The 27328-nt window shown below is 54.7% G+C and overlaps 1 protein-coding gene across 11 annotated transcripts in view; it reads left to right on the top strand.

The window, feature by feature from the left end:
- The window catches only part of PPP2R5C (protein phosphatase 2 regulatory subunit B'gamma), a 92546-nt gene extending 69339 nt beyond the window's left edge, over positions 1 to 23207 (top strand). For 4 of the 11 annotated variants that reach the window (XM_037503892.2, XM_037503891.2, XM_037503886.2 and 1 more), the window contains 9 exons: positions 1307 to 1366; positions 2984 to 3092; positions 3595 to 3648; positions 7668 to 7838; positions 8987 to 9114; positions 10429 to 10530; positions 11657 to 11729; positions 15682 to 15804; positions 20697 to 23207. In XM_037503892.2, coding sequence (XP_037359789.1) covers positions 1307 to 1366; positions 2984 to 3092; positions 3595 to 3648; positions 7668 to 7838; positions 8987 to 9114; positions 10429 to 10530; positions 11657 to 11729; positions 15682 to 15804; positions 20697 to 20828 — 952 coding nt within the window. In that variant the 3' untranslated portion in view covers positions 20829 to 23207. Of the gene's footprint in view, positions 1 to 1306; positions 1367 to 2983; positions 3093 to 3594; positions 3649 to 7667; positions 7839 to 8986; positions 9115 to 10428; positions 10531 to 11656; positions 11730 to 15681; positions 15805 to 18767; positions 18840 to 20696 lie in introns of all 11 variants that reach the window. The other 7 variants (XM_037503893.2, XM_037503896.2, XM_037503890.2 and 4 more) reach the window with 6 other exon arrangements.
- The last annotated feature ends 4121 nt before the right edge of the window (positions 23208 to 27328 follow it).

Here is a 27328-nt window from a genome sequence, read left to right as displayed (position 1 = left end):
CACGGTGCTCTGGCTTCGAGGCGGGCGGGGTGTCCTGGGCTCTCCGAGCTCCACCCTGCCTGCACCTGTGACTGACTTGGGCCTGCACACACATGGGCTTCCCTGCCAGGCCACAGACCACAACCTGCTTTCCCCTTCTTGTCAGTCAGAGCCACTGGCCAATGAAAGCCCAGACCACAGAGGAGCGGGGATGCAGGCCACCACCCACCATCCCCGTGAGGCCCTCCAGGACACCGCATAGGCAGCCACAGCCTGGCTCCACCTCCCACTTGGCCCTTTTGCCTCCTGCAACCATAAGGAGAACCATGCTCCTGCTCTTGGTCAGCCCCGCTTCACATCAGGTTAAAAGGATTCGCAGTAAGGAGTGCACAGAGCAGTGTCGACAGAGGATGGAAGCTAGCTTTGCCCCTGGAGCCGTCCCTGCATGCCTGTCACGGCTGGTGGCGTGCCGCCACTGCTCAGCCTCGGCCCACGGTGCGACATGGTCCTTCTGGGTTCCCAAGGCCCGGGGCTGACCACCCTTAAGCTCTGCAAATAAAACGAGCAGTTGGGGACTCAGACAGCATTTTGTCACAGCTGCATCCACGTGGCAGGACCACGAGAGCCTGGCTGCCCTCAGGCGCATTTGGCCCCGGCTGCGGTAGCATAGGGCGTGAGGGGCACGAGGGAGCCCACACCCGGCCTCACCAGCACGTTCTTGACCCCTGAGGCTGCCAGGCCGAGTGGGACTGTCTCAGTGTGCCCGCCTCTGCTCCTGCCCCATTTCACAGGCCATGTTCTGGCCTCTCCATGCTCCCATTTTTCAAGACCTGTGGAAACTTTCCCTTGGGGTAACTTGGGCCCAGCCACAATGACTGGTCACTTGCAATATGGGGCTGTGATTCCAGGCCTTCAGGACATTTCATGTCTGTGCTGTCAGCAACTGCCCCACTGTCCCAGGAGGACTGTGGACCTGCCATCAGGCTTCCTACCAGCCATACTCTGTTCTGGGCCGAGAACTGTCTCTGAGCTAACCACGTCCTTCCCACAGGCAGGAAGGGGGCAGGCAGAGCTGGCGGTGGCTTTCCTGGAGTCCTTGGAGGAGACCTTTTCCTTTCCCTGTCCCAGTTTATTCACCAGATGTGTTTCAAGCATGAGACAGATACCAGGCTCAGTCCCAGCACTGGGGACACAGTGGCAACGGGACCTGGTCCCTACCCTCAGCCAGGCCAGGTGGCCACCTTAAAGCACTTCCCTTATTGAGAGGATTTTGCCCTTTGCAGCTGCTATTTCAGCACCTAATTCTAAATGCCATTGCTTCCTCCAGGTTTATTTATGAAACAGAGCATCACAACGGCATAGCAGAGCTGCTGGAGATACTGGGAAGGTGAGTCCTCTCTGCTCTCGCTGCCAAGGGCCTGGCACAGAAGTCACAGCAGGAGCCCCCGGGCTGAGCCCAGCCACTCTCTGGAGCAGGGTCACTAGCCCATCCTGTGAGGGCTCAAGTGCAACAGCACGGGGTGGGGCAGTCACCGGGCCCCAGGGTCTCACCAGGCGCCCCCACCCGCTGGCGGTGCTATACTCGTCGGCGGTGGCAATCCTGTGGAAACACAACTGCGATTCTTTTCTCAAGGGCAGTGTTAAAAATAGTTATGTGAGGAAGGTTTCCCATTCAGCCAAGAGGAACAGGTCTTTTATTACACATTCTGGGTTTTGAATAGTAAAAGCTCATTCTACTTTGCTTTGACTTCATAAAGTTTTCATCACACTTGCAAAGTAGTTAACACTTTGAAAATTTCATCTTAATCCAAGTAAAGTTCTTGTTTGCTGTCTTTTTTTCTCAAATCAGTGACCTACAGGTTTTTATCAGGCCTCCTACACGTTCCCCAGACAGGACTCCCCAGCTGCTAAGCTGGGAAGTACTTATTGCCCCCGCCACCCTGCCACTGACCTTCCGCGCTTCTTAGCAGCCTGGGGTCCTGGGTCCTGCGGGAGTCACATACTCAGTGATTCCCAGAGAGTGTGCCTGGAGGACCCCTTTGTGGTCTGGTTGATCTGGCCAGCAGTTCTGGGGAACCCCCCTCACTGTTCTAGATGTGACTTGAGAAGCTGTTAGTCCTCGTGGAGACATCCTCACCCAGCCCCACGTGCCAGCATGCCATCTCCGCCAGTGCACGCTGAGTGGCCCACCTGCTGGCCGCGCCATTCGGCGGTGCCCCAAGTTTGCTCCTGCTCCCCTGTCCTGGTGCAGAAGGGGCTAGAGTAGTCACCCCCAACGCTGTCTCCTGTCAGCCTCCCTGCCACGTGTCTCCCCTGGCCTCAGCGCCCCCCACTGGACCCATGCCTCACCCTTGCAGAAGAGGCCTGGCCTTGAGGGTGGCCCAAGTGGGCGAGTGTTCTCGATGGGCGCCGGAGGCCAGCCCTCATCTGTGCCACGTGCCTGAGGCCCAGGACCACAGAGGAGTCCAGGGGCTGCTCTGACTCCCCCGCAGCTCCCAGGAGCTCTGTCTGCGCCTGCCTGATGAGAGGCCCTTGATGCTGGAGGTGACACTGCAGGTTGGGAGTGATGGGTCCTCCTTTCTCTGTGGGGGAAGCAGCTCTCACTGATCTTAAGTGCGTGCGTGCACACACACACACTCACTGATCTTCAACACACACACAGAGTCAAGAGCAAGAATTTCTCAGAGAAAGTGTGAATTGCTAAAGACAGGTGCAGGCTGAGGGAAGGTGGTGTGTGTGAGTAGTCCTGGCATGGGGTCCCCCACCTTAAGCAGCCCAGACCTTGTGACGCACTCCCTGGGTGGCACTGTGTGACGCAGTCACAGAAGTGCAGGTGACTGCTCGGGAAGGTGTTTCATGCTCTTTGCAACCTGTCTCTACCCTCTTCTCTGCAACCCCTTCACTCCCTGGCTCCCACACTGGGAACAGAAACAAAGCAAAACACCAAGTTTTTATTATTTTCATTTGTAAATATTCAAACTTTGAGTTATTTCTGTTTTCACAGCATAATCAATGGATTTGCCTTACCACTCAAAGAAGAACACAAGATTTTTTTATTGAAGGTGTTGCTGCCTTTGCACAAAGTGAAGTCTCTGAGTGTCTACCATCCCCAGGTAAGGGCCACCCCCACTCCACCTGGAGCACGTCTTCTCCAGGTCGCCTCCCGGCTGGCATCCAACCCTGGAACCACTGAGGGCTGAGGAGGTAGAGTTCTCTTGAGGGAGTCATAATAGCCTCTGGAGTGGGGAATTAGAGGTGAGAATTAAGCGTAGGGAAGAGCATGAAGAAGCATTGGGGAGGCCCCTTGGTGGGAGCCCCGTGAGTAAATGTGACACCCGTCTTGGGATGAGGGCACATCGTGTCTGAGACTGGGAGCCGGCCAGGGTGGGGTTGTGCCTTTTGAGAGCTGCGGCTTTTTAACCTTTCATGGCCATCTGATCACAGTTACGTGTGTGGCAGAGAGACAACGTTGTCACAGAGACAACGACCCATGGAGAGTGGTCCCCGGGCAGGCCCCAGGTCCTGGTCTCCCCAGAGAAAGGTCTGTCAGGACCGCAGGGACGCCCAGCAGCTCACAGATCCTGCGGGTGGTGACACTGTTCTTTGGCTTCACAGCTGGCGTACTGCGTGGTGCAGTTCCTCGAGAAGGACAGCACTCTCACGGAGCCGGTGAGCACCCATCAGGCAGGCCTGGGCCGTGGGGATGGTAGGACGTGGGGTGGCGGGTCTGGGAGCAGTGCCTCGAGGACATGCCCTCTGGGGTCGGAGGTGGGGGTTGGTAGGGGGGACAGCCACTCGTGCTCCACAGCGCCGGGAGGCCAGGATGTCCATCATGTTTAGCTTTCTGGATTTCTTGGAACTTTATCTTCAACTTTATCTTCATTAAACATGAAAAGGCCATGTGGCCTAGATTTAAAAGCCAGGCATGTCAGGTGCAGATCAAGCCTCTGAGGATACTATTTCTTAATCCGACCTGCAGGAAGATATACCAGGTAGGCCGCCCAGCCAAGGTAGAGCATGGTGGGTTTGGCATATTCTTGATTCATTTTTTAATTGTGGTAAATATGTATAACTTACAACTGGCTGGTTTGGGCCGCTTGAACTATATGATTCAGTGGCATTCTCCACTCCAGCCTGGCACGGCTACCACAGGGACACTGTTGCTCCAGTAAAGGCCCCGCGCCCAGCACCCCATGCATCCTGCCCTACACCCCGGCCCCTCCCAGTGCCCCATCCCCAGCACCCCCAGCTTCTCCTGCCCCGCACCCTACCAGCCGGCTCTGTCCCCAGGGGCCTGGAGGAAAGGGCGATGGGTGCGTGTCCCACATCCCGGCTCACTTCACCCAATGCAGTGCCCACAGCTGCGGCCGGCAGGGCCCGTGTCGTGCCTTTCCCTTGTGCCCATGGGTGTCCCTCATGTAGCTGTGCACGGAGCTGCCCTGTGTGGCTGCTGTGATGGGGCCTGCAGGTCTCTGCTCAGGTCCTGCTTTCAGTCCCTGCGGGCACCCCCAAAACATAGAGCTGCCGGCGGCGGCAGCCACACCGGGCACAACCCGCAGCCACACACTTGGCGTCCAGGGTCCCCACACCAGGCGGTGTCTAGCCCGTGCTCACTTTCTGCTTTCTGGTTCCAGCCTCCTATGGGCGGGAGGTGGGACCTCCTGCAGGCTTCGGGTCGCGTTTCCAGCAAGTGCTGCTGGTTGCCGTCCCACAGCTGCTTTGGCGACATCTCTAGGTTCGTTTCCTCTTGGTTAAACAAAGACGTATTAGGAGCCAGTCTAGATGTTAGAATACTCTTTTTCTAAAAGCTGCTACTTAGATAGAAAAAATAAATACTGTAATTCCTGAGTCTTTTCTGTCCCTTTACCTCTTTCATGGTTTTCTTACGAGATCATAAAAGTGAAAGTGCAGGAGGAGCAAGCTGCATGTGCCCTCCTGCTGGGCTGTCTGCTAAGGCCGCGTCCTGTCCTGCTGGGGCACCGGTGGGCAGACCTGTCTTACCCTCAGTTGCAAGATGAGCCCTTCAGGATGTGGCCCTCAGCTGCAGCCCAGAGTACCCCTTCCCGCACTTTCCCCCAGGAGTCTCCACACACCTCCAGCTGGGCTCTGTCTGACATTCTGGAAGCCTCCCAGGAAGTGGATCAAATCCACAGAGTTCAGCATCACCAAAGTACTTACTCCAGACCAGCCTGGAACATGCTGCTTCCATCCCCCTTAGCTAGAGTGAGGGCATGGTTAGGGGAGAGAGCCGGGCCAGCACTCCCAGGAAGACGCCTCATAGCTTTGTTCTCTGCAGCGGCAACACTGTCCTGATTTCTCCGTCTATGTTTGACAGCCTCCAAGCTGGAGGGTGCACGCTTTCCTGGAGAAGGCGTAAAGAATTCTCACACACACCCGGTCTTGTCTACTTCAGGGATAAAGAGGGAAACAAAAAGTGTCCCAAGTCGTCCTCTCTGGTTTTTCTTTGTGTGTGCTCCCATGCACACTGCAGATGCTGCAGGGTGCCCTGCCTCTTCTGGGACCAGGCACCTCCCAGGCCCTCCATGGCCCCTAGTCCTCCCGGTGTCCGCAGAGCCCCAACCCTGAGCCCACCCTAGCAAGCCTCAGCCAGCAGGCTTCTGACCTGCAGGTGGCGTGAAAATGACAAAGGTGGTTCGTGTCTACAGCCCCCACTCATGACAACTGGGCCCTCGCCTCCAGCGCAGCCCAAACTGCCTCGCCCCACAGGCCCAGAGCCCGCAGACGCCACATTTCCCAGCTCCCATAGTGCAGCAGACAGTGCGCCTGCCACAAAGAACGCAGTCCATTCCCCACGCTGAAGCTGCCTCCCCTGCCTTGCACATCCTTAAGCCCCGCATCTCACAAAGACATGGAGGCGTCTGGGCTCCCTTCAGCCTTCAAAGCCTGTCAGCAAGGGGCAGCGCTGCGGGGGGCTGTGCAGGCGGGGGACCATGCCTCTCCCCACAAAGACCTAGAGGACTCCAAAGTCAGCATGTGTCCAGACGTGGGATTTTTTTGATGTATAATCCACTTCAAAGACTTTGTTGCTGCCTCTTGTGACTAACTGAGACATCACTGCAGAGGGCATGGCACTGAAGGCCTGCAGCATTGTGGCACAGCTGTTGGTGGCAGGAGGGAGGGCAGCCCTTGAAGAAGAACCCCCTCGGCGGGCGCCACCCATCTCCTCAGACCGGTTGGGTTTGGCTCTGTGGCCTGGTGGGGCCAAATCCTGCTGTGCTAAGGCAGGACAGGTGCCCAGGACTTCAGGCCGCAGCCTACCAGGCTCACCAGCCTCTGCAGGGTGAGGGCTGCCACGCAGGTCGCTGAGAGCTAGCATCCGGAGGCTGCAAGCAGCGTGCAGTAAGACGCATATGCGCCAGCACCCTCCCCAGCCTCGCCCTGTGAGACAGCCAGCAAGGTTGGCCAGGTCTGGGTGCCAGATGACCCGAAACCTGAGCCTCCTGAGACGGACCCACAGGCCACAAGCCTCCAGAGGCACTGAGTGGCCAGGTCAGCTGCCTCTTAGCACACAGTTCCCGCCGTCTGGTGAGATGCCTCTTCAGCTCAGCCAGAGCGCTGGGCTTAGAAGGTGTTCTGCGTCTGTCATCTTCCTGACAGTGGCTCCAACACGGACACAGTCGCAGCTCAGTAGAAGTCTGTTCAGTGCCTTTAAGCTAAAAGGAGGAGAAAATCACCACATAATGCATTTGTAAAAAGAATTCCTTTTAGAGACGATTATGCTAGGAGCATGTTCTTTTTTATATAAATTCTGGATTTCCATGGGGTGTCATCCAGGAGCCAGAAGCACCAAAGCAGAACTGTCCTAAGTGGACGCTGCTCAAATGGGCACCTCCCCTTTCCGCCCTGTCCGTGCTGCCATGGCAGGTACAGCTGTGAGTGGGGGTGGCCCCCGCCCCACCAGCCCCGGGGTCTTGCATGCATACTCCTGCGTCCTTGCATGTAGGGGCATGCCTTGTAAGAGAGTCAGACCCTAGGAATGTTAGTAATCCATGTTGAGTCAAATCGGGTGCTGTGGGTGGGCCGTCTGCGTGGGCTGGACGGTGTAGGCAGTGTGGACACAGCAGGAGAAGAACCACTGCCCAGTGGGAACTTGCTCCCCATCTGACCTGGGCCTGGAGTATCACCCCCATACCACAAATCAGGGTGCCATGGGGCTCAACTGAGGGCACGCTTGCCCTACCGTGCCCAACTTGGGCGTTCACAGGCCCTGGCCACACAGTCCTCATGGCAGCCTCCCGGGCTAGGATCGTGGGGTCCTCACCTGTGACGAAGACCTTTGCATGTGCATGTGCGCACATGGCACAGGCGTGGATGTGCATCTACATGCACGTACTTACATGTAAGTAAACATCAAATACCTGCAGGAAATGGACATTCCACCTATGCCCGTGTGGCCAGGCCTCCTGGGCAGCCTCCCTGGCACCAGGCTCTTGCACAGTTCACACTCTGCACTCCTCTGTGGGTCTTAATCGCTCTGAATGCCCATAATTTGTTATTTTTAAAGGAACCTATTGAAATGTGGTTAATCCAAGAGTGAGTCACGTAAATTAAAACTGTGATTCTGCAGTGTATAAAAGTAGATCTACAGTTATTTTTGGAAAGATCAGCACTGGCCTTCTCCGGGGAGAGGCTGGGTGGAGGGCTCACCGTGAGCTGTTTGTCCCTAGGTGGTGATGGCCCTCCTCAAATACTGGCCAAAGACCCACAGTCCAAAAGAAGTGATGTTCTTGAATGAACTGGAGGAGATCCTGGACGTCATCGAGCCGTCAGAGTTCGTGAAGATCATGGAGCCGCTCTTCCGGCAGCTGGCGAAATGTGTCTCCAGCCCGCACTTCCAGGTATGGGGCTGGGCGGAGCGTTAAGCTCCCGGTGTTGGCTGTGCTGTGGAACAAGCTGCTGGGGCTTTTCTGCTATGAGATGCCTTCACAGCTGGTCCCCATCACTGAAAATGTCTTTCTCAGTGAGTAAAGTTGGCTTTCCGGAGTGAAACTTCCTGCCTGTGTCCGCTGTGCCCAGCGCATGCCAGTATTCTCGGCAGCAAGTGACATGTCTGGAAGCTGGTGGGAGGCAGCTCCGCTCCAAGCCACTCCCTGCACCAGCTCCTGCTCTGGCATGGACGTTCATCTCACTCTGCTCCTCTGAAAAGAGCTGGTGGTTCTGACAGTCGTCACCGCCCACTTCCATACGAGTCACTTTCTATCCCCTCTTCCTAGCCTCCTCAGACCCTTCACACCACTTCCAGTGGGCCCCCAACCCGCCCAGCCCCCATCCGCCTCCACTCAGCCAGCCACCCTACCCCTGTATCATTGAGCAGATGTTTGCTGTCACTTCACGTGAACAAGGCACAAATCTGTGTGGGAATAGCACAGCTGAGTGGGGGACTGGACAGCAGGGCCAGGTCAGGTCTGGGGTGCCACAAAGGAGTGGCACCCCCACAAGGCTGCAAGTCCTCCAGGCCCTCAGGATGGGAATGAAAACAGGTCACTGAACCCCACAAGGGTAAGGGCAAACAGCCCAGCAAGTGACAGGGCAGGCTCAATGTGGCGGGTAGTGACGGTCCAGTGAAGCCCAGTCATGTCCACAACCACGGGTTTAAGCTAAAGCCCCTCCCCCCACCGGCCCGCTCACCCCATCCCAGCTCTGCCATGGTGCATGATTTCCCTCAGGTAAATTCAGTAGCTCCCCAGGGTGCGTCCCATCCCCATCAGAAGTCCCAGAGAGGCAGGGATGTCTGCCCTGGTCATGCACGCTGATAAGCCCCTGGAGGGATGAGTCCCTCCCAGGCCTTCATTTGCTCAGACGCTGCAGGAGTGTGGAGCGAGGCCGTGCTCTTGTGGATGAGAAATCCTTGCGAAAGGCTCTCAGGGCTGCGGTCTGGAGTGACACACTTGTGGGAACCATAGTCTCCTACCCAGCGTCACTTCCCCCGGTGCAGGGTCTGGGAGGCTGCTGCCGAGCGGCTCCACAGCCCGCTGCTGTCTTGCAGGTGGCTGAGCGGGCGCTGTACTACTGGAACAACGAGTACATCATGAGCCTGATCAGCGACAACGCGGCCAAGATCCTACCCATCATGTTCCCGTCCCTGTACCGCAATTCCAAGACCCACTGGAACAAGTGAGCGGTAGCGTGTGCGCAGGCGTGTCTGCGGACGCTGCGCCCATCAGCCTGAGCTCCGGCTTTGAGGCATCAGTTAGACGTAGATGCTGCCCTGATGCCCCCTACCGAGTCCGCAGTGCAGTATGCGATAGTGCCTCGACGTGAGGGTCAGCACTCAAAGGAGCGCGAGTGGGGGTGCGCGCAGACACCAAACCACGCTGGCTCCTGCGGGCCTGGCCTCAGCAGCCATGCAGGGCCCCAGCTCTGCCCACCCAGTGTAGGGCTTGGGGATGCCGAATGGTCCCACCGCAGCTTGGGGACACCTTCCAGCCTCCCTCTGGGAGCTGTAGGTCACCACGGTGCTCGGGCTCAGTGCCCACAGGGGGCGCTACATAGTAGGGACCCAGAGCCAGGATGAGCCCCCTGAGAGGCTGGGAAGTGCCCGCTGGAGAGTGGAGATGAGTAGGTGGCCCCGACACTGCCTGAGCCTCAGCCGCAGGCCCTGCAGGGGTCTGACCATGTTTCTCCTTTTGTGTCTTTCCTGTCTGTGCTATAACCATGGGTTGGAGCTGAAAGCAGTGGAAGCAGTGCTGGGTCTGGCCCACACCCTGTCCTGCAGACGGGGAAGGCAGCCCTTCCCCTTCGTGAGCTCGAGTCTACGGGTCCTCGGCTTCAGGCGGGTGCTGACAGCAGTGCTGACAGTAGAGAAGGGGCCACTGTGGGGGACCCCACAGCCATGGTCGAGTGGGCCTCATTGGAACACCACTTCTCACAGCCTGTTCTTTGTGAGGTGCTTTTACTGAGCTGAGCAGGAGATGACAGTGGCCCGAAATGAGCTGAAGTCCCTGTGTGACTTCGTGTGACATGTGTGACCGGCAGGGGCGACGGGCCGACAGTCTTTGCCCATGATGTCAACCACCATTTGGCTGCTCGCAGTCCTGGGGTGCTTGTCCCTCTGGGGCAGTGGTCAGGGGGCTGCTAGGGCCTGTGCCAGGCTGGTCAGCTGGCCTGCATGGTACTTTCCTGCTTCATAGTGGTGCCCTGGCACGGTTGAAAGTCAGATGTTTGTGCCCTCAGGGAATAAGATTGAAAGTCAGATGTTTACCTCATTTTCTCTCGATGACTGAGTTTGTCTTGATCTCATTTGTCCGAGCTACAACATACCTTACTCGGTGTCCGAGCTAGTGGGGGGCTCTTGGCTGCTGTTAGCCAGGGACGCCGAGGCCCCCAGGCCAGAAGTACAGGGAAGCCCGGTCTTGACAGCACAGGCAGGAGCCATGGCCGGGGGCAGGACGCAGGGCAGCCAGGTCTCACGCCGGGTCTCGCTTGCAGGACGATACACGGCTTGATCTACAACGCACTGAAGCTCTTCATGGAAATGAACCAGAAGCTCTTTGACGATTGCACCCAGCAGTTCAAAGCAGAGAAACTGAAGTAAGTCGTGCCTTTGAGCCACTGCTTCTCTTAGCCCTCAGCCCTGGGAACCATCCCGCCCCCTGCCCCAGACCGGTGTATCCACAGAGTCACTCTTCACGTAAGCAGAACCAGGCCCTGGTGATTCGTTGTGATTCGTCCTCCTGGGGCTGGAGTGTGGAGTCAGCCTTTGTGCTGTCACGCTGCGCTGTCGCAGGGCGTGGGGGCTTCCCCCAACCCCGGCAGGCATGTCTCACGCCCAGAGGCAGGTTTCGGTGGAGAATCAGCATCCTTACCTCACCCAGCCTGATGTGGCTGCCATGGTGATGCACAGGTGCAGGGTCTGTAGAACCCAGCCCGCATCCTCCACATGGCCCAGGGACTTCAGAGCCACGTGTGTGCAGGCACGGAGTAGGCGTGTGGTTATTCAGATCATGTGTGCAGAGTCCGGCAGGGACAGTGGCAGGCTTTATTCTTTGCTTGTCCCTTGAAGCTGCTGGTTTCAAATTACCATGAACTGTGTGGCCAGGGTCAGGCTCACTCTTCAGACCACTGCGTCTGCCTGAAGGCCAGGCTCCATTTCAGGTTCTGGCAACAGCTCCATTTCAGGTTCTGGCAACAGTGAGTAGAACAGGCACAGCCCCTGGCCCTTAAGAAGCTTACGTTGGGAGCAGACTGGTGGGAGAAAGGGGGGAATACAAATAAGTGAAATCCGCGTGTGGGATTTCACAGGAGGAGGAGGAGGACAGTGGCCCGTCCTGACCTCGGGCCAGAGCACATGTCCTCCAGCAGCCTCGGGGCTCTCAGAAGCCATCACTCGAAAGGGAGGGTGGCCCAGGCAACGCCTGGGGGGCTGCCCTGGGGTGGAGCCATCTCCCTTCCCAGCGTTTGGTCACAGACTTGGGTTCTGGGAAGAACCAGCCAAGCAGGGGCCACGTAGATCCCCCACAACTGTCTTAGACATATCATGGGTTTAGCATGTTACGACTCTTCCTCTTGGTGCTGTCCGAGCTCCAGGCTGGGCTTGCCTCTGAGGTGCGAGGCGCAGGCACAGAGTGATGGAGGGAAACAACTGATCTGTCCTACCCTTTGACCCTTTTTATTTGATTTACTTCTCTAATACCAATGACATTTTGCTGTTTTTCAGAGAGAAGCTAAAAATGAAAGAACGAGAAGAAGCATGGGTTAAAATAGAAAATCTAGCCAAAGCAAACCCCCAGGTACTAAAAAGAGTGACATGAATGTGTCCAGGGTGTTCTAGAATGTTTTTATAAGGCAGGGACGTGGCTTTATCTTAGAGACTGCACTAACATTGTATATGGAAATACCTGCAATAAAATTACTTTTCAACTTTTGTACAAGTACTTATTTTGCCCCACAAAATTTTTACCACAGAATTGCTTTTTTTTCTTCTTTGAAATAAGATAGTGAATCTTACGAACATACTGTGGTAAAAAGAAAACCAAGGTTTAACCTCTGCTTTGGGCACAGACTGTAATTTGCTCGCTCTCTTGTGTCGGGAGTGGGGCGCATGCGTTGCTCAGCCTGACAGGACCTTCAGGAGATGGGGTGCCTTTCCCGGGGCAGTTCTCTAGATCTGCCTCTGGTGCTGACCTGGACGCCTCCCAGGGCTGCACTGACCTTTCTCAGTGACCTACCTGTGGCGTTGCCTGTGCTTGAAATAGGCCCCACATGGCACTAGCTCTGGGCTCTGGGCAGTGTGGTCAGGGCGCCCGAGTCCAGTGTTTTCAGGGTGACGTCCAGGTGGCCGGCACCTCATCACGATGCCCTCGTGCCCAGGGTGTAGTCCACTTCCTGAGAGTCACTTGTGTGAATTGCTGCCGCCAAGGATGCTCAGAGCAGACAAGAGCCCCCCTTCATGGGGCAGCTGCCCTTGCTGTCCCAGGAAGTTGTGTGATTAGGTCTGAAGCCCTGGGCTGGTTTGGTGAGGAAAGCGTAAGTAAGTATTCCCTACATTGCCGTGTGGGCTTCAAACCTGACGGTAGACGTAGCATGTGGCTACAAGGTAAACGTGACCACGTAGTAACTGATTTGTGTTTCCTTTGAGAAAACTGCCATCAGGAGCCTTAAGCATAAAGAGACTTAAAGCCCAGGGAAGTTGACTGGCATCTTGAATGCGTGCCCGATTCTGAAACAAGTAACCAGCATTTTTCTAGCAGTGTTTGTCTGTGCCCTTGTGAAGCCCCATTGTAAAGCTGCTGTGAGCCCAAGTTGTCTCTCACTCGGGAGGGTAACAGTGGGTGTCTGCGTCAAAGCGTAGACTGTGTGTCGAGAATGAGGTTAAAATGCTGGTGTTTGTCTTAACCCGCACATCTGGGTCAGGTTTATTCGGATGGGCCTTGCTCCTCCTGCCTCTGCTCGGAGTGGCCCGGTTGGGTGGGGGGTCCCTTAGTGCTGCAAGGCCCCGTCCGCACACTGACCAGAGGGAGAGGGTCTGCCTCGGCGGGTCCCACCAAGACAGCACATGGCCCGGGAGGCGCAGCAGGTGAGCACAGATGTGGGTGGCTGTCTTCTCAGACTCGTCTTCCACTCCAACCCTCCCGAGCCTGTCCTGGGTTTCCTAAGTCGCGTTCTTTCTTCCTTTCGGCTTCTCTCTTTCAAACGGTTGTGGTGGCAGCCTGAATGTCATGGAGCACCTGCCTGTGCTGTGGGGGCCCATCTCTGTGAATCCCGTGTCCGGCCCCACGTGTCCGTCTGCATGCCCCCTTCACTCACCTGTCTGTGGAACGGAAAATACTTCATGGTGAACCTCAGCTGGGCAGCAGGGCCTCGACAGTCCGGGAGATTCTAGTGGACACCTGTGTGGGTTTGCAGTGTGTTTCTGTAGCTGAGGTCGTGGGTTTTAGAGCTTGCTCTATGCTCTCTGAGAATCCGCTCAGTAGGTGTGCTGTCACAGGGAGACTCGAGAGCTGTTCTTGGGCATGTTTCTAGAAGCTTCTTGGTGCTTCCCCCTGACTTTTTTTTTTTAAGATTTGTTTTATTTTTCTGCATACAAGAGCTGGGGTACAAGCCAGAGTTCCGGGGGATGAGAGGATTTACCAGAGACAGAATGGGAGCAGAACAGGCAGATCTACTGAACTACACTGCTGAGGGGAGCAGTGGGCGAGACAGGAGGGGTCTGCTGCACCATGTGGGTTGTTCCATGGCCGGGGATCGAACTCATGCTGCAGAGGCTGTGAGTAGCTTCATAGGTTGCGTCTTAAGCCCTTGCGCCACGAGGGAGGCCCTAAATCGTGAAATATTGAAGGCTTCTACATCAGTGAGTTTTTCTGACACACCAGAAGAGGCCCGGTGGCTGTGCCACCTACTCCCCCAACCTCGGTGGGTGGTATGAAGCAGGGACGTCCATGAGGCCCTGCGGGCGCTGACCCTCTGGGGGCCAAGGCCAAGCTGGCTGCTCTCCAGAGTTGCGCCCTGGGGGCTGCCTGTCCTGAACCCCACCTCAGCTCCCTCCCGAGCCCCTTCCCCCACAGCATGCTTGCCTGCTGCCCCTGGCACGTGTGTCCTGTGGGCACTTTCCTCTGTCAGGAGCCCGAGCACCTTCGGGCCTGCCTGGCTCTCATGGCCGTTGGAGGACTCCACAAAAAACACCCCCTTTTTTTTTCTAGTAGCCAAAGGCTGAAGCGGCTAAAAACAGCCCTGCACCCCACCCGGGCACCGCAGTAGCTGTGCTCTGTCCGTCCCGCCGGACCAGATGCCCTGCCCCCAGGGGTGCCAGATGGGTGCCAGCTGCCTCTGCCCAATCCTGGGACTTGCCTGGAACCCAAAGACAGGACAAGACCCAGCTAATCTGGCCATAGCTACCTGGGGATGTGCTAGAAATGTCAGGAGGGGCCTGGGTGAAGCCTCATGGCCAGGGCAAGAGGACAGGGCCATGCCCTGGATCTTGACTAAGGGATTCACCTTCCTCAGATGGGGAGAGGCTCGTGGCAGAGAGATGAGTCTAGGAAGCAAGTTGTTGGCACCGTCGTTATGGTCGGGGACTGTGCTGGCGTGAGGTCTCCCCAGCCGCAGGTGGGGTTGATGGCCCCAGAGTGCGGGGCGGCCTGGGCAGACTTGCATCTCAGGAAGCTCTCCAGGAGCAGAGCAGCAGCCTTTGAGGGCTCGTGTGGAACTGGTGGTGCCAGGTGGGGTTAGTGGGTGCAGGCTAAGCACAGCAGGTGCCCCATGGGTGTTGGGAGAAGGAACAAAGTGAGGTCAGAGTGGGGGGAGGCGAGGGACGTGGACAGCCAGGCAAAGCCGCCTGGAAGCTGTGGTAGCACATCTAGTGGGGGGACCCCAGTGGAGTGGGTGGGGCCGGGCACATGTGCCCAGGAGGGTGAGGTTTGGGAGCTGACTGCACTCTATCCACCACACCCCAGGGGGGCGCCAGGAGGATGGAAACTGAACCAGCACAGGGCCCAGAGGAGAAGGCGGGACACAGGGCTGGGCGGCTGCTCCCAAGGCCCTGTCGGTGGGTGGGGAGGGGTGGGGGTCAGTTCCAGGGGCAGGGAATGTGATAGACTATAGCCTGGAACCCCAGTCCCTTTGAACTGCCCGTGTCAGACAGGGTAACTGGACCCCATCTGGCTCACTGCGTGCAACTTGACTACTACCCGGAGCCCAGCAGGGTGGGAGGCAGCCAAGGGTCCAGGCCTGGACGTGGGCGCCTGCCCACCCCAGCAGGGCCCACATGGGGCTGCAGCATGAAGTGTGAGCTGTTGCTTCGGCAGGGACGGTGAGGACGTGGGTCAGAAGGTGCAGTCGAGACGGGCGACTCAGCATGGTAGGAAAGAGACAAGAAAATGGGATCAAAGGGAGCAAGGATTGGCCAACTGCCTCAGAGAGAGCGAGGAGAGGCCAGGGAGAGGTGAGGCTGGGCACAGAGATTGTGCCTGGCAGGGCTGGAATCCAGGACAGGCAGCGGCCTTGCCCGCACCTGGTCAGCCCCAGCCTGGGGTCTCTGGCTGTCCTCGGTGCCTCGGGGGGGTGGGGGAGTTGGAAGCCATCTCCAGAGCCTCCTTTCCCCCCACACCCCAGAGTGACCTGGTAGCAGGAAGGTCAGCACTCTGTGGGGTGGGGACACTGCAGGCCCTGGGGGCAGAGGGGGGCCTGTCCCTGCTGGGCAAGGCCCCTGGAGCCAGCCCAGTGACCGCCCACTTTGCATTGCAGTACACAGTGTATAGTCAAGCCAACAGCGTGAGCGTCCCGGTGGCAATGGAGACAGATGGGCCTTTTTTGGAAGATGTGCAGATGCTGAGAAAGACAGTGAACGAAGAGGCTCACCAGGTAAAGGTGCGCCGAGCTCAGCCAGGACGCACTCGCTGAAGACTCAGTCAGTGACGGGACCGAGAGCCGCGCGCCTCCTCCCACGCCCCGCGGACTGGCCCCAGAGCTCAGCCTCGCAGGCACCCAGCAATGGGCAGTGCTGGGGTCCAGTATGTGCTGGGGTGCCTTCCTTTATTTTAACAGTGATAACCTTGCTCTTAACTCCTCTTTAAGTGGGAACTTGGGCAAAAAGCTGGAAGCATCGCAAAGCGTCTTGCTGGCCCCTCTGTTCCTACAGAGGCAGCCCCTCTGGAGCTCCCAGGCGGGCGGGGGACGCCACGCCGGGCCTGGTGTCCTCTCTGGACAGCAGAGCTGCAGGCTCTGGGAAATGTGTAGGACCTGGGGCTGTCTGGACCCCCTGAGGTTAGCTTCCACTGTGGTGGGAACGTGTGTTTAGAGCCCCCAATCCAGAGAGACTGAGTTCCAGGGACAGGAGAGGCAGCGGCTCAGCCCCAAAGCAGGGATTGGGCCAGGAGCCTGCCTGTATGCTGGAGCCGGCCCCCGCTTTCAGCCCATGTAAGCAAGAGTGGTCCAGAGCAGACGTGGGCATGGGTTAAAGCAAGAGTGACTAAAAGCACCCTGTGAGCTGCACCAACTGGCAGCGTATGGGGCTCGGTTCAACAGGGGTGGGGGGCCCTATTTATTTTTAATTAAAGTCAGTTCTATTCCCCACCTAACCTGATGGTGTTAGCATCTAGACCCCCATGGCGGTGTCCCCGGCGGCAGCCTAGGGCCACAGGGACTAGGGCGCGCTGAACCGTGGCAGCCTGCTCGGGCCAGGCCATCCGCCCGCAGCGCTCAGGAGTAGCAGGCTCAGAACCAAGATGAAAATTGAAAACATCTCATTTGTTACATCTTTATTGTTGATTTAGGTTGAAACTATAATATTTTGAATATACGGGTTAAATTTGAGATGTCACTAAAATTAATTTCACCTGCTTTTTTTTTTTTTTGTTTGTTTGTTTGTTTTGAGAGGATTCACCAGAGACAGAGTGGGGAACAGAACAGGCAGATGGACTGGAATACACTGCTGAGGGGCGCAGTGAGGAGACAGGAGAGGTCTGCTGTGCCATGTGGGCAGCTCCCTGGCCGGCTGGGGATCGAACTCATATAGCAGAGACTGCAGATAGCTTCACAGTGCTGTGCTTAACCCCTTGCACCACCAGGGAGGCCCCTCATCTGTGATTTCTTATACTTTTAACGTGGCTCCTAGAATATGTGAGCTCCTGGCATTTCCCCGCTGACTGGTCTCATGTGCTGAGAAGGAAAGGGCCCCTCACCCGCCCTCTGCTGCCCCGTATGACCTAGTCCAGCCGCCTCCTGTCCAGCTCGCTTCTGCCCTTGGATTAGGATAAAAAGCAGGTGAATCTGTGCTGCTTTCAGCTCAGGAAAGTTCAAAAATATGAAAAATGCAGTGGACAGACTCAGGGCACTCCTGCTAACCGTCAGTGATGCGTTTTTCTTAATCCAGTCAGACTGCATAATTTCCTCACAATGGATGTGCTTAGCCATGGTCTATTTTTAAAAGCATGAAGATCCTCCTATTCTCTAGCCTATCCAGGGAGGTGTTCATCTTCCTACTTCTTGGGTTTTTTTAACTCAGAAAGGAATTTGAGGGTTCCTTCCCCATGGGCATAGCTGAGAGTCATGAGCTGGGGGCACAAGGCCTGCCCCCCTCCCCCCCACGAGCCCCGCACCTGCCAGGGGCAGGGAGCACAAGTTAGTTTTTCAGTTTTTAAGCCAAAGTTGAAAAGGAAGCAGATGATTACAAGTTGGTTGTTGGGCATTCGATCTTTCCAGGCTAAAGGACTTTTCTTTTTGGCATATCCCTTTAACGTAGCTCGTAATTAAAGCTGGGAAAGAGCAGCTCTTCCCAGGGTGTTGGGTGTGTCCGTGAGACCCAAACCAGAGTGGGGCAGCCTTGGAGGGGGTCTGGGCCAGGCCCACAAGCAGCCCGCACCTGCCCCTGAGGACGGGAGGAAGCCGCCTCTGGCCTCTGCTGAAGGTTCCCTGGGATGGCCACGGGAGGACAGGTGTGGGGGCTTCCAGAGCCCTAGCCTTTTGTTTCTGTGACCCTTGAAGTCTGATCACCTGACCAAGTTTTCTGTACAGTTCACCCTGATCTTTACATTCATCTGGATCAAATTCCTGGGTCACAAGACTCAGTGCCATTTACAGGCGGGTTCTCCCCAGAGTCACCTCAGTCAGAATCCCAGCAGGCTTTTTAAAAATAAATTGACAAGCCGATTCATCTGGAACTGAACATGCAAAGGACCTAGAATAACAAAAACAACTCTGAAAGCAATAAAGTTAGGAAACTAACACTGTCCCAATTTTAGGGCATCATAGGTTTCTGTGAAGCAATTAAAATGTGCTCCTGGCTCAGCCTGCCTGGCTGGAGATACACCGTGTGGGGCTCGGGTGTGATTTCTGACGTGACCAACTAATCTTTGAGTATTCTGAGTCCAGAGTCCTGAAACTCCCCACAACGCAGCTTAAGCAAAAAGAAGACACCAAGATGGGGGGAAATTCATGTGCATGGTTTGGAGGCCAGGCTGACATATGCTATAGCTAAAAGTTAAGCTTTTGTTTTTCATATTTAGTAATTTGAATATTTTAATTTTTTAAGTTTACTCTCAGCCAATTGTACTTTGCTGAATAATTACACACTCCTTTGAGCTGAGTGCCACTGGCTGAGCGCACATGATGATGGTGTCTGGGGACGCAGGGGCGGGAGGGGGGTGTCTTGCTGCTGGGGAGCGGCGCCGGTTGGGATTTTGGCAGAGATTTCAGCTCCATGTTTGCCTTGAAGTCCTTTTAAGAGCCTTGCGTAGCGCTGTATAGAATGCCTACAGAAAACTAGTGAACTTCATGTGAACGACGTTTGCATCAGAGACATTTAAAATGTTTACAATTCTCATTTTTGACAGTCGGTCGGGAGGAAAGCAGTGTCAACCACGCAGATAAGGAAGGTGTAGAAAGACGGAAGGTGGGCAGTGAAGGTATTGCTTACTCAGTACATCGAGTGTGTTCAAGGCTTTTAAATTCGGGAAGAGAAATGACAAGAATGTCACATACATGAAGTATTTTCTCTTGTTTCCTTGTCATTCCAACTTGTGGTAAAAACAAAGCAGTGTGGTCCCCCTGAGAAATTTTGATTCGCTCTGTCCTGAATTAAGTAGTGAAAGCATGCACAATTAAGTGGGCCTGGCCCAGCAGTCTCTGCCCACTGACTGTTGAAATGCAGCTCTCGCTGGCATCCCTGAAGCCCAGACCTCAGCCATGCTGTCTGTCTGTCCTGTCTGCTTTTCCCCCTGCCAAGTGCTCCCCGCAGCCTTCCCGCAGGCCTTGCCCACTTGGGGTGACCATCTGCACACGCCTGTCTGTCCTGCCTCCTGTTTTTCCAGTCCCCGCCTGCCCCCTGTGTTTTGCTCTCCAGCCACTCAGCTGGAGCTGGAGCACCCGCGCTTAGAGGGGCGCCCGTGTGTCCGTCTGCCTATCCCCTCAGCAGCCCAGGCTGCTCGTTGTGTGTCTCCACTTGTGCTGACTGATGCCACTCAGGGGCCTGCTGCCTTTTCTATTAAAATCTCTCTTCTCTTTGGAATGCCTGTTTTAGCAGTAATTAAATATTTCAAGTATATGAAAGTCTTGGTTTTATTTTGCTTCGCTTTGTCTTTACGCTCAACATAGAAGGAACAAAAGTCAGGGTGGAATTTCTGAGTGTGTCCACCCCAGGAGGGTCCCAGCACAGTGGCTGGCGCAGACATGGCCAGCACGGTCCCCTGAGCCATCCTGCCCTCGTGTCTGGGGAGGAGAAATAAAAAGTCCTGCCTTTACCACCAATGAATAATGCTATTCAAGTCACATTTCCAGAAATAATCCTAGAACAATATCCCCAGAATTCTTTGTAAACAAAGAATATCATTGCCATTTTCATAGATTTGCAAAGAACCAGAGGAAATAGTAGCTCTGCAGAAATGTCAGCTTTCCGGGTGCGGCTTCAGTGAATCCTTGATTCTCACTAAGGCCCAATGCACTTTGCATCCCACCACTGTTAGCTGCCTGGAAACTGAGGCTCTGCTCTTTCTGTCATCAAGAGGCTGATGGGGCCGGAACAGAAAGAGAGGCCTCCAAGCCTGTTGTGCCTCCACAGCACAGTCATCACCTGGCCTCACACGGGGTGGGGGTGCTGGGTATGCACCCCCAGCACCTGCCCACCTTCTTTGCAGACAAGTCTCTAAATCCTCATGCAAACGTGGCATTCATTTAATTTTTTAGCAGTAAAACTAAAATTTCCTAAACCTTCAGAAGCAAATGGGAGAAGAGACTCTTAACAGGCTGCCCTTACCGTTAGGGTTCTTAAGTAAACAGTTTTTTCTAAGTTCAGAAGTTTCTTTTCCTCCCCATGTAACCCACTCAATACCTTTCATTTCAAGTATCTTTTTTTCAAACTTGTTAGACGTTTCAGATTTTTTTCATTGGCTCTCAACCCAGTTTAAATATATTTTTTAATCATTTTATTTCTCTGCAAAGGAGGCTGCAGATTTGTAAAATGCTTCTGTGACAAACACATGCTCTGGTAACATTTCATGAAACAGGAGGGTTTTACTAAAACCCTGAATCCCCAACACAGGGGCGCTGGCACGGCCCCTCCCCTGCACACTCTTGTCAACCCCCAGCCCCCTCTGGCCCCGGGGGCTTCTGTCTGTCCCTGCCCCCCTCCTAGCTCATTCCTAGGCAGCCTTAGAATGTAGGGCCCGGCCCTCTGCACCTGCCCTTGACCTATAGTGTAGAATCAGGTGCCCCCCCGAAGCGGGGAGCTCAGCCTAGAGCCAATGCCACTCCCTTTGTGATTCCAGGCCCAGAAAGACCCGAAGAAGGAGCGCCCTCTCCTGCGCCGCAAGTCCGAGCTGCCTCAGGACCTCCACACCAAGAGCGCCTTGGAGGCCCACTGCCGAGCTGGCGAGCTGCTGCCCCAGGATGGGCGCTAGCCCCTCGGCGCCGGGGCCCACCCGGGTTCTGTAGAAAACACCCACTTTCTGTGCCATACGAATCAGTTCCACTCAAAGTCAAATGCTTTCCGCACCCCATTCCGTAGGCAATAAGGCACTGCGCTCAGCTGAGATTAGGAGTTCAAACAATGGTGACTTCCTGGAGGCCCCAGAGCCGGCAGGCCGGGGCCCAGCCCAGGCCCCACCCCTGCCCCATGTCAGCGCTAAGGAAAGCACCCTGCTGCCCGCCCCCATCCCCCACGCAGGCAGCCTGTGACGGGCGCTCTTCAGATCAGAGGGGCCCTGTCCAAAGTCTTGCCTGTTTTTTTAAGACTTGACAACCTTGGCGATGGTTTTCTCCTGCTTGTTTTGCCAACACTTCTTTTCGTCTCACTGACGTGGTTCATTGCTTTCAGAGGCCCTGACCAACTTCCAGGGAAAGCGCCTAGAGGCCCGGCCTCCCCAGGCCTGACTGTGGCCACACTTCTCTCCCCCTAGCGAAAGCCATACTGGAGTCCGGCAGGCACCGGCCGCTGAGAAGCCCCAGAGCGGTTTCCCGTCAAAGGCGCTCCCTGTCTTACCTCGACTGGAATGAAATCTTAAAATTATGTGTTCGCTTTTCTGTTTGCAGGATTTCCTTGACTTACACACCGCTGTCCTTTCACAGGCTCCTGAGTTAATAAGCGAGAGTCCCTGAGAATTCCACATTTGGAAGAAAGTGAGGAGATCCTTTGGGGGAAAGCCAGGGCTCGGCCTGGCGCAGGCCCCCCATGTGGTGTAGCCCAACCCCTCGCCACCGCCTGCAGGCCCAGGGCCCAGAGGAACCGTGGCTGAGCCCTGCCCTCCTGCCGAGCAGACACATGTAGAGCGCTCCAGTGGGGCTGGAACGGCCCTGCTCCTGGGGGCCCTGCATGCAGACCCACACGCTCTGAGCTCTGGCTCTGACAGAGAAACCCTCCCCTCAGCGCTTTGCCTGACCTTTGTCTCGCGGTGGCCAGTGCTCTGCTGCTCCGTCCCGCCTGAGAGCTGCCGCGGTGTGCGCGCCTGCCAGCCGCTCGGTTTCCGCTTTCTGTGGCGTGCGATCCTGAGCCCACGGCCAACGGTCCTCGCACGGAGAAGGTAAAGTGTGGCTTCTCGGGGTCTGTTTTTCCTCGAGGTGTCGGGGCCACGTTCCCACCGAGAAAAGCAGATGTCCCCGCAGCTGGTCCCCTGCTGCCCGCGGTGTCCATGTGGACCCTGGGCTGCATGGGTGTTGCCATGCGTCTTGGAGGAAACTCAGGGGAGGGGATGCCTGCGTGCAGAGTGAGTTCTAGGTTAAAAGGTTGCCCTTGGTGAACAGAAACACTTCCTGAGAAACTTGACAAGTGTCTACCCATTTTATGAAATTTATCATTTAAAAAATGTTCAGATGCCTTCTCCTTTTGAGGGAAAAAGGGTGCTTTTTACTGTATAAAGCAGCGTCTCATGTATTTTGATATACCATTGTTTGAACTTCCATCTTCAGCTGACAGTCTCAGATATCCTGGATTTGGGGTGTTTGGTGTGTCTGAGAGAGTTTTCTGGGAAGACCCTCTTGTGCCCTAAGGGAAAAGCAGAATATCCATGTGTGGGTGACTGTGTAAAGCTCCACGTCCAAGAACATCTTTTTTGTCTAGGTTTTATTTCCGCTTTTTATGGAAGACAAACATTCACCAAAAAGGAGGGGAAAAAAGTTGGGAGAGAAACTCATTTTTCATTGATGAGAGTATCATTTCATATTTTGGCTATTCAAGTTTTCCTGGTTAAAACTCGGATTCCCTGTGCTAATTGTTCCACTTATACATTGCTGTATAGATACACTGATTATCTGTATCCAGCTAAGCTCAGAAGTACGACGTTGAAAATAAACTGGTGACTGTTTTTCTTCATACGGTTCTGCGTTTGGCATTTTCACTCTCCCCACAATGCATCTGTACACCAGAAATGTCACTATTCCCACTGTCTTTTTAGTGTGGCTTTAGTATGGCTTCTTTTAATATTGTACATACATTGTATCTTTGTTTTATGGTAATAAGTAATAAAAATGTAGACTTCATATTTTGTACAAAATGTCCTATGTACAGAAAAAAATTCATAGAAACAGCAAAAATAGGTAAGTGGCACAATTATTTTTCTTTAGAAGATATCTGTAACTTTATGCTTCAGTGAAATGTTAAGTACCTACATATTTTTTAACATTTTGTAATTCAGAACTTTTTGTTTTGACATTGTTTATGAAGAGAAACTTCACACACTTGCCATTTAATATGCTCTTTTATCTAATTTTAAAGAAACTCTAAAAATGGTGTATTATATGGACTAAATAAAGAACATGTGAATTTTATTGCTCATCATGAAACTAAATGTAGCCGTGGTGTGGGCTCCCAGCGCCGGCACCCTCAGGCCTGGGGGCACTGCCACCCTGTCCCAACACCGGCGGGCGGCTGGTGCTGCGCCCACCCTCTCTTCCAGCCGAGTCCACCAGGTTTTCGGTGACGGACTCTCTAGTGGAGAAGCAAAGATGGCTGTTCCCGGGCCACATGTGACCACCTCAGGTGTCTTGAGTTGGCAAACGTGAATCAGAACACAACTTCTAGAAATGGTGTAACTTGAGCCCTGAATATGATGTTTAGTGTAATTCTTCAAGAGAAACTCGTGTCTTGAGAGTAGAATCCCTGAGAACATGCACTTGGGACCTTAATCACACCCTTCTTCACCGAGAGCTCCCTGGCCTCACCCAAAAGCCACGCTTGGAGTAGTTACTTCCTCAGGCCTCTGCAGACTCCCATGGCCTTGTGCTCCTGGCCAGCCCCCGCAGCAGGGGTGTAGGAGCTAGGAGCTGCTACCGAGGCCCATGAGCTTCCTCCCCTATCAGGTGGTCTCTGTGACCCCGGTGGTGGTTTGGGGGCCACGCCCAGGCAGCCCTGGGCCACGGGACACCCTCTCTGCCTGGGAGCAGGCACACTGGTCTACTTGCTTTAAATCCGGTGCTGCCACCAACATAGCCAGTGCTCTGAGCTCCCAGCCTCCTGCCAGGAATTCCCCAGAGAACTTGTCAGACAGGCGTGCTCTGGTGCAGCCCAGCCTCGGGCCCCTCTTTCAGGGAGCAGCTCGGGCCTGCCTGTCCTTACGGGACAGCTCTCGGTGACGATACTGTCTGCAGCAGCGCCTCGGCGAGTGCCTCATGCCCACGTGCTTGCCACTGTCCTCACCGACAGATGAGGAACTATGGCACACAAAGGCTGGGTCACTCATCCGGGTCGCACGAGGACCAAGGGGAGCCAGGTTGTGACCCAGGCAGTGTGGCCCCGGAGTCCAGGCCCCTCATCTGTCACATGGCAGAAACTCCTAGACCATTTGAGAGACACCTTGGACACACTGTGGGCCCAGCAACCCAGGAGAGACCTAGGGGCACGAGGTGGAGGTCGGCCATGGGCACGGCGGGGATGGGGGTGCTTGACCATCTGGAACTAGACCCTCAGAAGCCATCCGGCCCTAGGGCCTCCACACCTAGTGCAGAAGCTCCTGTTTCATGTCAACTGAGACTTCCTAATAGTCCAACTAATTTTTAAAAAGCCCTCAAACGTTCTGTACCACGTTTCAACACTCTGTAGAAGACCAGCTCATTAGCTTCTGTGCTCACTAACTTTGTTTCCTTAGGAACCTATAAATTTGTCAAAAATTCAGCTCATTTAGTAGATGTGCTTTAACATGAGATTTCATTTGGGGGAAAAGGGGTTCCACTACCACAAAGCCTGAAATCCACTAAGATAATCGTACGTTCTAGAGGAGATGGCCCTTTGAGGTGAAGAGCCCACGCTAGCCCTGGGCCAGTGGCAGGCGGTATGCCCATCCCCGCTCAGCTGTCTCACCTGATCCTGTGAGCAGTGCTGTGAGCTCAACAGGCCGGGCTTCTTGACATGTTCTCCCAGCATTACCCATTCTAAAACATTTAAACTCAAAAACAGATGGCAACGAATTAGTTACGTTTCTCCAGCCGAACAGCCCTGGGCTCTTCAAAACTGGAAGAGAAAGAATGGAAGTAGCACTTCCTGAGCAGCTACATGCTGGCTGGCCCTTCGTGCAGAGCATCAAATGCTCACCACAATTAGGGTGCTGTGGATCCCCAGCCTTGAGAAGTGCGCACAGAGGTTCTGAGTGATCACTTGGTTCATCCAAGCTGGTACAGCTAGTACATGGTACAGTCAGAACCCAGCCACAGGCCAGGGTCCAGCCACCTTGCGTTTTCCTCTTCACTCTCCCCAGATGGAGGAATAAACGAAGCCCACCGTGCTTTGGTGGCAGACCCTAGATCAGAACTTAGATCACACTCATGCTAAGGTCCCCACTGCCTCGAGTCCTCATCAACCCCCTGGCATGTGCCCCACTGACACATCTCTGTGACTTGCCATGTTGTTTAAAATACAAAAAGAAGGGGCCTCCCTGGTGGCGCAAGATGCAGCAACCTATGAAGATGTCTGCAGCCTCTGCAGCACTGGTTCGATCCCCAGCCAGGAAGCAACCCGCATGGCACAGCAGACCTCTCCTGTCTTGCCTGCTGCTCCCACATGGCGTGGCCAATCTCTCCTGTCTCGCCCACTGCTCCCCTCAGCAGTGTATTTCGGTCAGTCTGCCTGTTCTGTTCCCCACTCTGTCTCTGGTGCATCCTCTCACCCCCCACACCTCTGACCTGTACCCCAGTTCTTGTATGCATAATTATGTAAATCTTTAAAAATAAAATACAAAAAGAACAGGAGCTGACATCCTGAACATGGTCAAATAAGCAGCTGCTGGCAGCCCTTCCCTCTAAAGCACCAGAAATCAACTAACTCATAGAAATCTCAGCCCCTTATCTCCTTTGCCTGGTTGACCTCGCATCTGTGGTTTGAGACTTTGGAAATATGACATAAAACACTGCGTGAGATGCACAACGTCCGGATGTGATAAATGTGTACATGCAAAATCATTATCACAGGATAGTTAACACAAATCCCAACCCCAAAAAACCTAAAAATTTCCCTTCTAATCCTGTGGTCTCTTCCACATCCGCAGCCCTTCTCCTACCCAGTTACCCACTTGTATAGTCTCCAGAGATGATTTTATCAGGATATGAGTCCACATGTATTTTTTCCCGAGTTGCAGAACCCTGGTTGTGACCCCTAAAATCCAAAGACAATTTAGCCTGACGTTTTTACTGTAATCTCCTATTAGAAGTAGACTCACACCCAGAGGGCTGGTGTGAGCTGCCCAAGTTCACACCATAGGACAAAGGAGAGTATAGTCAAAGAATGGCTCTGACCTGGGCTGGCCTCTGGATCCTGCCCTCCCCCTTGAAACCATGTTCTTCTCAGAGACCCTTTTGTGTTTCACTTTCTCCCCCACCACCACACCTCACTCCCTTTCCTCTTTTCTATCCCTGCTATAATCATTTACAATTCTCACCTACCTCCAGCATTGCTAAATTGGGACCAGAGGGGGCAGAACCTTAAAGATGAGTCCAACTCCAACACTTTACAGATGAGCCAACTGAGGCCCACAAAGATGCCTGCACATGTTCAGATTTCCACCTCATCTTGGCTCAGCTGTTCCATTTTCTAACCAACTCTCTCCTGTCCTTGTATCCCTTACTGAGGGGCCAGCTGACTGTAGTCAGGGGGATCATCAAAAACACGCGGCCCACCATCTACTGGCCTTTTGTTAAAGATCAAGTGCAAAAACACTGGACTGATCTGCTCACACCCCAGGTCCTGCCACCTTCTTTACTACCTCCTGTGACAAACTGAATTTTACCCATGAGCCTTTCAACGTGCTGGTCCCTTCTCACCCAAACTTATCAGCTACTTATCCTTCATGTTCAGCTCCCCGGGTTCCCTATCCAAGGTGCTCACAGCTCATCTCTCACCTCTACATCCCTGCAGCCACTGCCTGGGCCTGTCTTGTTCATCACTCTCCAGTGTCGCGCTGTGTTCCACCCCTCCACTCGCTATTTCATACGCTCAATCAAACTTTAATGGAAGAACGAATGGATGCTCCAGCAGAAAGAAGAGGATAGGCACCAGCAACTATTTAGTGGGAAGTCAGGCTGAGAGGTGTTCAGGGAGTAACTGGGAGGAATTAGGCTGAGACATTCCCTTACGTCTAACAGGCTCCTGTGAACATCTGTGCCCGGCACAGTGCAGACAACGCGCACAGAGACCGACCAGGCAGGGCCCCGTCAGTCCTGTGCTCAGCCCCACAGAAGCACCTGCACACCGCCTACTGTGCATATGGGGGAGCGGGGGTCTCCAGAGACCCAGTCAAGGACACGCCTGCAGGGTGCCCAGTAGGGCTGGGAGATGGACACCAAAGGCTGGGAGAGGGACATGGAGCTTGGATGCTCGATGCCAGCCCGGCCATTCGGAAGCAACCGAAGACTTCGGAGGAGATCACGAGAACATGAGCTCGCGGGCATGGGAGGGACAGCGGTGGGAAACCCTGGGGTC

This window comes from Talpa occidentalis, unplaced genomic scaffold (genome assembly GCF_014898055.3).
Source record: "Talpa occidentalis isolate TD23 unplaced genomic scaffold, MPIMG_talOcc4v2.1 talOcc4.11, whole genome shotgun sequence".
Lineage (NCBI taxonomy): Eukaryota > Metazoa > Chordata > Mammalia > Eulipotyphla > Talpidae > Talpa > Talpa occidentalis.
Note: the sequence above shows the minus strand (reverse complement) of the source record. Positions and strands in the feature narration are given on the sequence as shown.